Below are 12585 nucleotides of genomic sequence, written 5' to 3' on the forward strand. Positions count from 1 at the left end.
ACCTCTCTGGTGTTGCTTTATTTCAGAATGATGACACAAAAGTACTGAACAAGGTCTGTAAATACCGAGAGCTCAGAATGCTTCACGACTCGGATCCTTCGAGCTAGAAGATAAATTATGAACCCTACTTCGTTTAATATTGTAGTACAGGAATAGATTCCTTCTTTCTCGACAATTTAGACCTGGGTAAAGGTTGAACATAAATACTCACAGTTCAAAAATTGTTTCTGAGGGGAAACTCTATTTAAAAATGAGCTACAGTTGTTTTGCTCACTGAGTTGATAAAGAAAATGAAGAGGTAGTTTTAATTTGGTCCAGGCCTTTATCACTCGTGCCAGCTCTGACCCTGATGCCTCAGAAATTTACAGTGCAAATGCCCCACGTAGCTCCAGTGTCAGGAGAGTGGAGGGACCTTATCTTCCTGCCACGCAAAGCAGCTCACCATCAGCCCTGCCCCAGCTGTTTGCTAGGACTCAGGCCGCTGTGGCAAGTCAACTTATCTGCCACTGTAAAAGCGAAGAAGGGTGCCATGAGCTATTCCCACCACTAGACTGCGCTGTTTGCTGCACTGTTTATGTTTGTCTGCAGGCACAAAGTGGCTTTCCCTTTTCTTTAAAAAAAACCCAACAACCTTATTTTATCTCTAGGCCTCAGACTAAATGTCATCTCTTCTCAGGGAACTGTTTACAGACAACAAGCAGTCCCAATGTGTGTTGCCAGGGTCTTAGCTTTAATTAGAAACACAACCGTTCTCCAGAAGCACTCCTCTTCCTGGTAAGGAGTCTCTTTTACATTCATGCGGAATGGAAGAGGAGGCTATGCTGTCATTCTGGTCCAGGTTTGGGGTTCTACCCAATTCATCCTCCTTACTCTTTTGTGTTGACACACTTCCAAACTAACCTCTGAGGACTTTAAACTGGTGACTGCATTACTGTCTTTTTTCCACTACCCTGAAGCAAATTTATTGCAACTGGTCCAGTTCATCAGGCCATCTTTTCCCCTCGTTATGAACAATCCTTGACCGTACCCTGGATGCACTGCTGTCTCATCAAGCGCCACTGATCTGGCGGCAGAACCGACAGTGTCCTTGGTACAGCCTGGAATTCTTAGAGCACTTGGGGGTTAGGATGGGATGATGGGGAACAAGAGATGCTGCTGCTATTGAGCTTTCATGTCACATTTAACCAGTAAAAAAGTCTATATACTCTATCTGGTGCGATCATTCCTGAATTGCGAGTGGCTAGCCAATGTAGGGAACAGAAACATTAATTGAATATCAATTCATTTTGCAAAAATAAAATAAAATAAATAATCTAGTCCTACAATTTTCCATTTTAAGCATTGGTAGCTCTAGGGAAATCTGTAGCCACCCTAAAAATCAGTGATAGCCACCCTGAATTCGAAACATCGTACTCTGCCTTGGGAAACAAGACTGATGGGTTTGACAGCTTTTCGAAGGATCCCTGAGCATACCTGTCAGAAGGAATGTCACAGTCAGTACAATGAAGACTCCACAATACAGTCCTACTCTGAAGGTTGTCCAGGCAGGGGCGGGCTGGAAGAGACAAGAGACACAGCTCACAGCGCCACTCGCAGGAGACGCGTTATCACAACTCTACAACCTCAGTTGATCACCTGCAGAGAAATGGCAACTAACGAAAGAACATAGTATACCAAATAAAACAAGGCAGTTCTTCAATAATACGGATAACACTGTAACAATTACAAAACTCAACTTTGGCTGAAACTGCCTGCATTTAGTCCCGTTTACAGTTTTTGTTTGAATGGCTAAAGCAGTTGCTGCCACAATTAGAAAACTTTCCAAAACCGTTTATTCATGGTTATGCAAAAACAGTGCAACCAATTCATTCAAACCACTAATAAGGGCACGCTGTGAGGCTGGTCCTTGAACTCACATTCCAATATCTAGCTGTCAAGATTATTTAATAATATAAAATTTCTTAGATAGCTGAATATGGGTACTTAAGATCAGAACTGTTGGCGTGAAGCTAAGCACAAAAAACAAAAACGGGCTCCTAGCACACCTAACTGGAAATAGCAGGGCACTGTTTGTTTCTTTAGACCTCAGTATTTCTCCAAGAACCATAATATACACTACAAGTGCTGGATCCTTTACGAAGGACAATACCTGTAAAGCAGGGATTAGCCCACAGATGTTATGAGTACTCTTCTATTAGCAACTGATGGCGACATACTGCACAAAAGGTGATTTGATTTTCTATTCAAATACCTAGTTCACGTGAGTACAACAAGGGTAATGGTGGCTAGTAAACCATAAACACCTTCTTCCTTAGACACTGGAGCTCCCGAAAAAGAAAGCTGAGAAAATGGTTAGATCACCTTGGGAGGTGAATTACTAAACAGTCGATGCCTCAAGAGTGTAACTAAATTTTACATTTTATCACGAAGAAGGTCACGAAGGTCAGTGTCTCTTAAGATCGGATTAGCTCACTGTCCCCCACAACACACCCAGCCTGACTTCAGGATTGAGCCACATCCTGAGTGAAAAGTGACTTCTCAGCTGAGAATTTCATTTCCCTTAAATCCTTCCTTTCCAGCTGTAGAGTAGAAAAAAACAAACAAACTTTGGATCTGAAAGAGAGCATCTATTTAGGTTCCATGTTAAAAAAAAAAAACGACGTGAAAATGGGCTGAGCTCTATATGTCAGGGGTGAAGAGAAACTGCAATTAGTTCCTGTCACGGCTGGCACTCAGGACATCCTTCGCTGCCTCCTGGGCTGCTCTCTTGCTGGCCCATGTTAAACCCTGCAGTGCCAGGGACAGGCAAAACAAAAGCCTTGGTCTTACTCTGCTAAACTCTCATGGTGCTTTTTAATGGCACAACTGCCCAGAAAAACACAACAGATTTGTCCCTTTTGTCCCGAGCATTATACATTTATGTTCCTGTCCTTTTTCAGAAAGAACATCTATTTTTAACAGCTTACAAGCACAAATTAAATTTGGTTAATCACTCACACATGTCTGGTTACTCAGGATACTTTTGAATGCCCTGAATTCCCTGTGCAGGCCTGGTCTTTGGCGAGCAGATCAGAAAAGGACAAAGTCAGTGCAAGTTCTGTCAGCGGTTTTCTGTGCTGAGCAGCGACACTCACCTGCGCTGCCCCTAGCGGGGGCACTCTGAGCCTCTTCATTGCCTTCTGTCGATCCCCACCTTCCAGCTCCGTCGTGACCAGCGCCTGAAACACACACGCAGGGGGGGTCAGCTCCAGCGCTCCGTGCCGATTCGGGGCCCCGGTGTTAAAAAGAGCGTGCGGGCCCACCGACCGGTACCTCCGTTTCCGAGATGAGCTGGTTGATCTTCTTGCAGGTGTAGAACGGAGCCACTTCCACATGGGCCACCCGCCAATCAGCCCCACGGGGCGTCTCCAGGATCTTGTCATGCTTCTTCAGGATCTTTCGGAATCCGGTAAAATTCAGATTCTGGAAACAAACAGCAATAGATGATCACTCCCGTATGTTACTGTAAAAGGACATTAGTTTATTTAAAGGCACAATGGAAGGGTAACTTTCAGATTTCGAGATCATCATGGCTACATACTACAGTACATACTTCCTCCATTTTAAATGGCAGTAAAAGATTTTATAGATACCACCCCCCCCCCAGAAATAATTTCGTCCATCTCAAATTTCTTTCTTTTTGCCTTTTCTGATATTAGATATCAACCCTTTTCATGTCTCCAACGGTCAGTTTTTGTAACTGTAACGAAACTGACGTTTGCGTTCAGGATAATCTCTTGAACAAGTTCTGTGATGCAAAGCCCAATTCAGCTCTAGAAAGTTACTTCCTCTCACAGAACTCAGCGGGCGAGTAACCATGAAGCAGGAATGTCTCCTGAGAGCTGGGTTACTGCAAACTGTTCCCCTACCACAGACACATTTGTGTAAGTACAGAATGTTCAAAAGTCCCACAAAGTCTACTATCCTGGTCTATATATAAAAAACATTGCCAGGCATTAAAAAAACCTTACTAACGATTAACAGCCAGATTTTTCTCTTGTACAGATGCTTTGCAAGTGTTTAATTATTTTATATAGTGTTTTATACAGTGTCAACTGTAACCTTTATCTGGTTCATACTGATGCTTTGGAGGGGGATGTAATACGAAACTCAAGAATATTCAAATCAAGCAAACAAACTCTATGACAATGGGGAAAAAAAATGCTTTCGCTGCTGCAAGAGGAATTCAGACCCACAATCTACCAGAGGAAGGGAAGACGCAGTGTGGACATCTCAAGGAAAGCTTTCCAGACTCTTCAGCAACGGGAAAGGCTGACGCACCTGGTAGTTCTGGAGCAGGATGAGACTGAGGTAGAACTCGCTGAAGGCCAGCTGCAGGTCCTTGATGTTCCGGTACTTGACTCGCTCCTCGTGAGACAGGTGGAATACGGTCTTGCGGCGGCGGCGCAGGCCCGGCGGAGTGCTGCTCTCTCGCTGGGCGTCCAGAGATGACTGGAGCTCATTCTGGAGGGTGGCGAACCTGCGCTGGGCTTCAGCAAGCTTCTCTGGATATCGAGGGGGACAAGTGGAATCAAATACTGCACATGGCTGTGACACAACAGCAAAGATGCTGCAACACGGCGATTAGGGGTTTGAACTGCAGACCTGACAGTCATTGGATCTAATCTCAGGTGAGTAGCTGCAGTAGCACCCCTGATCAAGGTAATTCAGACTGCTCATATAAAATGCCCTTCTGTACAAATACATACTGTATACTCACCAGGTTCAGCTTCAATGATAATTTATTCTCAGTTGACTTGTTTGATTAAATAAAAGTACCATTTTGTTACCATGACAAACTTAGCCCCTCTGCTACTGGTTGGGGTGCAGCATTCATTTAAAAGTGGCAGAGCCTTGTATAACACAAAGCATTTATGAACCGTGAAGCTCGGAAAATAACTGCATTCCATCACTGCAGAGAAACTGAGTGAATTACTGTACTTAGCAGCCATTTTGTAGAAGGGGCACTTCTCGTTGTTATATTTTTACTTATTTTTAATGTTGGTTTGATCTGATCCTTTTGCAGATGTCTTTACCCATAAGACCCATACCCATACTCTAATGCATTTCTGTCGAAACACGGGTGACTATGATAGGACATTTCTCAATGTGGTGTGAAGCATAGTGGTCAGACAAAATAAAGCATAAACCTAATGCGATTATGTAATGCACAGCAGCAAAAATAGTGTGAGCAGCCCCAGTGATTTAATCAGGCATTAAAAACAACTGCCGAGCTTCCCAAAATAACCACACAGAATGACAATACAAATATACTGAGTGCATTGTTTAATCAACCTGTTACCATGAAGCATTACAAAGTGTGATTTTTGCTCAGGAAGAACCCCCCAAAATTACTGCAAGGAATATACTGAGTTTGTTGTGAGTCAAAGATGTAGCTTTGTTAATGTTTGAAAAACAAACCCACTTGTTCTATGCTTGTTTCCCAACTAGTAATACAAGCACTGAGTTTTGATGGCGTACCAGAAAGTCAAACAAAACTCATCTGGAGATTTTTCATATGCTGTACATAAGCAACAGCACCTCATGTACTGTATCTGTTTGGTATTTATTTCCACAGCACTGCAGAAAGATTTAAATACGCAGGGTTCCTGTTTAGCCAATTGTCTATAGAACATGGACCCAGAGTCCTAATACACGACTCATCTTAGGACCGCACAAAAACACCACACAACAAATCGGTCGAGTTTTCATTCCTCTTTTGTGAAACGCATGCCTCCAATGTTCTTAAAAAATGAAATTGAAAAGCAATCTGTTCCAAAGACACCGACCACACACATCTTTCTCTTTCATTTCAGGTTCAGGCTGAGCTTTGTTCTTCCATTAGTTTCCCACTGTGGGATGTGACACTGCGAGAGATGTCAGGGGTCTTAACACAGGAGTGAGTGTTGCTCAACTCCAGATGTAACTGCACAGGGTATGGGGGCTCAATAACATCAGGTCTGTATATCCAAAGAGGAAGGGAGAGAGTGGAGGGTGTTGAGGATTTTTATATTAAAAAAATGGTTTAAATGTCTAAAATGGTTACATTTTCTAATCTACCCCTTAATTTATTTTGTTTCATGTCTTTTGATGGCAGTACAACATGTGACTACGAATTCAGCTTCTCTCCTGAGAACCTTTCAGGTTTTGTGTCCAGTGCCAAAAAGGAAATTAAAAAAAAAAATCACTGATACATGTAACCATAATAAGCTAAATAGGGAGCGCTTACGTATAGCCCCTACAGGTGTCTCTAAAGCTCAGACCTAAGTATTATTTTCAATATTATTTTTCAATTAATATATAAGCCTATAAATGACTTCTACAGTGTATATATTTACATTTTTACAATATACAGCAATTCTGCTTGTGAATTCCCAATACGTTATACCAAGGGAGACAAACTCCAATTCTTTTGCAATAAATGAAGAAAAGATCTAGACTGGGAAATAGCAAAGCTGAGATTATAATGCTATGACATTTAATAACGAACTTGAAAAGAGATCAAAGCATCTAATCCCAATAGTATTATATGGTTAAGTGGTTATTGAATACAGTGGTTATTGAAAAAGCAAAGGTTAGATTTTGTTTAATCATAACTGCTTTCGATTTTTAGAAACTGGTAGAATACTGGGTTACAAATGAATGTGCTTCTCTAAATGTATACATGTGATTGAGAGCACAGGCAGAGATTTAAATATTTATATTGTTTTCCTAAATGCCATGCAGCTTACTACTTCAATACTTCTAAAGTGAACTGATCAGAGAGCTGGAATGCTCTATTATACAGGATGCCAATTTCTCTTACAAAACCAACTATCAACATCCTGTGTATAAAGTATATATACACAATTAACATCGTACATATGCAGAAATCATTGCAGAAATTGCTTTAAAATTAATCCACCCCCTGTATACTACTATGAGGAAACCTACTGGGTTGAGGTGTTACAATGAAGTTTTAAATGGAGTTTATTTAAAAGTGTGAATTATTTTACACTTTAACCTAATAACTAACAATAGAACACCCCTAAGATAACCCATGAGAAAAAGACACAAACGCACAATAAAAGATCAAACACTCTCTAATGGAGGGGAATGGCAGGGCTGGACTTTGCAGCCAGAACACAGTCAATCTGAAAAGGGCGACACCTGAGTTCCCAAGGATTTGGTGATGGAAACACACCTAGAAACCCCTCAACCTTAACGAAGCTTCCTGATGTCAGTGTAGCGGGGAGAAAGCTCTAGTGTGGCAACAGTGCAACGTCTATTTACAGGGGAGCGGATAGGGGAATTAGCCTGCAATAACATTAAATCAAAGGCTCTGGATGCCCTCGAACAAAGGTCATCAACAGTTTAACAACCTCTTGCCAAGTGCTGCTTAGGTAACATGAGAGTCTCTGGCCCGAATCCCAACTTCCGTCTCTCCCAGTCAGTCCCACCCCAGCGACACATTCCTGGACACAGTGCTGGACCAGGCTGACATGCCGCTTTCCTTCCCAGTGAGACAAACTCTGCTGGATGGCACAGGTCCCAAACTTCACACAGACGCACGCAGAGAGGAAAGACCAGGCTCCATATACAGCACCAGCTTATAGTATCTGTACAGAGCCTGTACCAGCAGTCACAACCTGCGCCAGTGCAGCATACAGGTTCAGTATGTAGTGTGTATAGCGCAGTGCATATAAATTCTTGCCATGCACTTATGATGAAGTATACATGATCCAAAATGTTTTTAAAAAGTTCATTAACATTCACTCGGGAATTTCCAGCTGCACAGTTTCACAATTACATACCAAGATACTAAAGTTGCTGACATGTTTCTAAAAGGAAGCAGCTGTGTGCAGAGATGAATTTGCAAAAGAGCACAGTATGTGGATATGCGGCCAATAAAAAAAGTATTTAAAAATCAACATTTTATCATTATGTTGTAACTCATGGCCTGAAAACTCCATAATTAATTCATTAAGACCAAACACGTTTCAAAAGCAGTGGCAATCTGTCTTTAAGTACAGATATCAAGACAATTGTCTTCTTCATCAAGAAAGAGAATGATTATAGAGATGGAAATTTTCAACAAAAGCTGCTTTAAATGACAATTACATTGAATAAATTCAAGGAAGACAGCATGCACTTCTTATCAATAACAAAAGTAAGATTTGCTGCCAAGATGAAAGATTAATGAGGATAAATGTGTTTAAAGTAGGTCTGAGTGAGTTGTGGAAAAAGACTGTTGTACAAAACTCTAGGCACCCTGGAAACAGGATTATTTTGAGTCTTGATTGTATAAGTTTATTCTTCACAGTTCCCTGGTTTGGATGGATAAATGTTTTATTCCTTTCTGCTGTTCAGAGGCTAGAAAGACTGTTTACATTACAGTTGTTAAAACATTATGCCTTTTTTCATCCTTCTCCAATGGACTTATGATTTCATAACACTATCTGAAAGGCTGTGCACTGAAAAGTCTCTGTCTGCCAAGTTAGTGGCAAACATTCTCAGTTTAGATGAGAAAGACCTCACATTTAGGGTTCATGGAGAAAAATAACTAAGAACGCTCTACATACAGTAACAAAAGCTACAGATGGGTGACTAGCCTCAGGTGTTTTGAGAGAGAAAGGGCCAGCTGCCACATTAAAACTCTGTGTCTGATAACAGGTATTTTGTGGGAGAAAGAGGGTGAGAGGCTGACAGAGGTGGGAGTACTGTATAACACAGAGAGAAAACACTCAGAGGCAAAGAGTAGGAGAGTGAAAGAGTAAGCTGTGAGGGAGAAGATCTGCCCAGGCGGGCCAAGAAAAGGACCAAGAAGGAATTTTCTCTACCTTTTCGAAGCCACGGTCCACGTGCACAAATATAAACATTCTGCAGCACCAAGAGCCTCCCCAACTGCCCCAAGCACTTTTTTTATCAATGTTATAAAATAAATTTATCTCCGTATTTAATCTGAGGTGGCCTACTTGTCTTATCCTGGCAGGAATGGATGACAGCAAAACAGTGAGCTCTTGCCCAATGCTTCTCAGACAGCTCTCAGTGTTTATTTTATGTCAGTCAAACTTGGAAAAACACTATTCCCTTGTGACTCGAGTGTGGTCTCTATCTTCTGTGCGTGCACTGAAAGTGCCGTATGATACTGTGGCGACTCCGAAGAAGTAATATACAGTAGAAACTTAATTTTTGTTATCATATGTGATTTTTCCACTGCACATTCTCTGAAACACACGATCCTCCAATGGGGTAGCTTGTAATGACAGCAGAGTTTCAGGACACTAAAAATACCCCAAAAGACAATGGAGCAATGCTACTGTGGCTTATGAGGTATGAGCACCAGTATTATCACATTGAGAGATTAAGGATTTCAACACTATGTTTAGGACTTCAGAATAAACCATTCAAGCATTCTTTCCAAACCCCAGTATCTATTAACATGTGTTACCAAACATGTTCTTAAATATCTGGTTATAAATTTACAGAAGACACATACCTGAGTAGAATGTGTTGATTTTGGCAAGTTCCTTTTCACAAGTCTGGAAAAACTTCTCCTCAAACTTGGCATAGTATCTTTTCACTGTGTCTTCATCTGTCACTGTAGAGAGCAGAGAAGGAAAAAATTAACATATTTTTTTGCAATTCACCTGAACCGCTCCCCCAATACGAAGTTTTGTATTTACACAGTACACCATCACATTGAAAGATTTAGGTCTGGGGAGCAGAGCAGTATTTATACATTCACATTGTTTGTGGCATCATGTACAACAACAAACTTAAAAAAACGATTGTTCTAGAGATTTAAAGAAAACTGGTTCATAACATTATAATAGTAACCACTGCTCATTGATCCGAAAATCTCATCCAGCCATTTCTTGAAAGAATGCCGCAGTTTCAACAACATGGCTAAGCAGCTTGCTCCATAGTCTCACAACATTTTGGGGAAAACAAGTGCCTCCTGTTCTTGATTTTAAATGCCCTTCCACATAGTTTCAACTCGTGTCCTCTGGCTTGTGTTTCACTGTTTATTAAAGTCCACTGGGTTTCCTTTTTTAAATGATACTGAATACTTGTACCGGGTCCCCTCAGAATTTTCCCTGTTCAAAAAAAAAAATTCTGAACGGTTCCTTCAGCCTGTAGGTCATCACTGTAAGCTCTGGAATGTAACTAGTTGCTCTTCTCTGAACCAATTTCAGAGCAACCATACAATTTCTATAAAGTGGTAACATAGTGTACACGGTAAATGAGACCTTAATAGTATACTATTCAACATTCCTCGATTTGATTGTTATGCTTCTAAGTACAGTATATATCCTAAATATCCAAGCTGCTGCTGGTGGTGATCTTGGTGGACCAGTAGGTGGCACTACTTCCATATAGATCATGAAACACCAAATACCCCAGTATTTGATAAAAGGACAGCGACAATATTGTTTAACGGATGTCTACGTTAGACAACACATATAATGTTTCAAAGGTTTATGGAGACAAATCCAAAAATAGGGTCCAAGATTAGCCCTGTTGAATCCCCATAATGTAAATGTATTAAGCTACTAGATACACAGTTGAACACAGAAGTAAAATGCATTAACCAAAATGAAACAACAGTTAAGAATTCATAGTGAATGAACTCAAAGACCCAGACAGACAGATAATCAGACTTCTTCATGCTGCATTTGAGCTCATTTGAGAAAGTGGGGATGGCCCACTCAGGCCCTAGATGTGCACATTCATACTGTAGTGTGAACTATACAGAATGAGGACAATGCCAATGTCCAAATGACTGAATAGAGTACATTTAACCACCAATACATTACGTACTGCAAACTAATACAACAGGAAACAATGGCAAAGGAATTACACAGAACACATAAAACATGTCATAAAACATTAAAGCAATTGCTAAATCACAAATAGCACATTCTGATTCTTGACAGGCCCCAGAGCACTTCAGAATGATTCTCCTGAGAAAATACCACATCCAGGAGTTGTGCACCCTCAGTTCCAGCACACACCACGCTGACACCCTGACAGAAAACACAACCGGACTTTCGTCTGAAACACTACACTGCCGTGAAAGTGCTTTATTTTTTTTATTTTTGTGTATCTATTGTCTACAAAAACATAAATATCCGTATCTAAACAGCACCAATTATGCAAAAAGGGGTCCGAAGTAGAGCAATCGATTGATTAAAGAATGAAATTTGTGTCAACTGGTTTTAGACAGTGCTGAAGTACTGTATGTGACATGGCCCATCACAATAGAGATGGAATAGTTAAAATAAGGAGAAGTAAAAATATAAAATCGGCTCAAAGCCATTATTTTCCAGCACGGTAATCATCCTGCAGCCGAGAGCACTTAAAAGCACTTAACGCCCTGCTGTACAGCTCAAACCTCTGTAACTGCAGGAATCAAGAGTGAAATCACCGAAAAACAGGGTTGAACGCGTCATTGATTTTGTTTCTGTTCCAAGAACAAGGGCAACTGAACCTTGATACCCTAAAACCTAGCTCCCAAAACCCTGTACACCTCCTCGTCTTGCCTTGTTGCACATGTACTGTAATTAACATACTGTATTCACTTCACCACACAGATGCTCTCAGTTCAATTAACACTGACATGCTCGCTGTAGCCACTCAGTTATTCTGATCACAAGCACCTGTAGGATATAAAACCTGAAGTGGAAGAACTACTATGCTAAAGGCAGTCTATTTGCTTACCTGAAAACTGAGGATGGATGAGCAAGTTCGTAGAGCCACATAAACAAAGTGGGACTGAAATCCCCTTTAACAAATAATTCTGATTTGACTTTAAGAAAAGATTGTTTTTCAAATATATTTCCAGTTACTGTACATACATTTGAACATTGACCATTTGGTGCTGGTTTAAAAAAAGCAGAGGACTTTTTGAAAATATTTTGTGCATATACAATATATTATATATTTTCTTTAGTTCGTTTCAAAGAGCACCAAAGTTTTCCTTTTGGTCAAAACATTAGGGGGGAAAAGGCCTACAGGCAAAAATAGAAACCTTGTGCCCATCTTAGAGTGGATCAGGTGCTATTTTCAGCCTGTCTGAAGTTCTCCTTCACAGGACTAGCTCACACCGAGTGAAGGAGTGTCATGTTTACCGTCTCGGGCGCTCGGTGCATTTGGCATTCACAGAATTCAACATTCAATGAGGATGGGCCATTTTAATGTTCCTCCTACATTTGGGGTTTGGCTTCATCTGCACATCACCAGGGTTGGAAAAAAGTCCCAATAACATTTAGTTAAATCTACTTCATTATTGTGACTCTGCAGACTTTTTTTTTTAAAGGCTGAATTCAACTGATTATGTGATCAGTGCTTTTTTATACCACCACACAAAAACTGTTTTTCTTTGTGGGAAAGAGAAAAGGCTATCTTGCAAAATCCTTTAGACCTGCACACTGTACATCTGGGCTCAAGGACTCTGTATTCCTGCTCATTGTGCTGGGCTCATTCTGTAGCACAACATCTTTGCAAATGCCTACATTTCTTATAATAATCTGAACGCAGGGAGTCTTGTTGTCAAAGGTAGAT

At 40.8% G+C, this 12585-nt stretch overlaps 1 protein-coding gene across 2 annotated transcripts in view; it reads right to left on the reverse strand.

The window, feature by feature from the left end:
* Positions 1 to 12585, reverse strand: part of xpr1a (xenotropic and polytropic retrovirus receptor 1a) — a 146408-nt gene that overhangs the window by 27563 nt on the left and 106260 nt on the right. For both annotated transcript variants that reach the window (XM_088599078.1, XM_088599077.1), the window contains exons 4-8: positions 9518 to 9619; positions 4321 to 4544; positions 3313 to 3462; positions 3135 to 3218; positions 1474 to 1555 (exon numbers count right to left, since the gene is read on the reverse strand). In XM_088599078.1, the coding sequence (XP_088455204.1) occupies positions 1474 to 1555; positions 3135 to 3218; positions 3313 to 3462; positions 4321 to 4544; positions 9518 to 9619 (642 nt within the window). The remainder of the gene's footprint in view (positions 1 to 1473; positions 1556 to 3134; positions 3219 to 3312; positions 3463 to 4320; positions 4545 to 9517; positions 9620 to 12585) is intronic.

The sequence above is a fragment of the Lepisosteus platostomus genome, chromosome 11, assembly GCF_059453375.1.
Source record: "Lepisosteus platostomus isolate fLepPlt1 chromosome 11, fLepPlt1.hap1, whole genome shotgun sequence".
Classification (NCBI taxonomy): domain Eukaryota; kingdom Metazoa; phylum Chordata; class Actinopteri; order Semionotiformes; family Lepisosteidae; genus Lepisosteus; species Lepisosteus platostomus.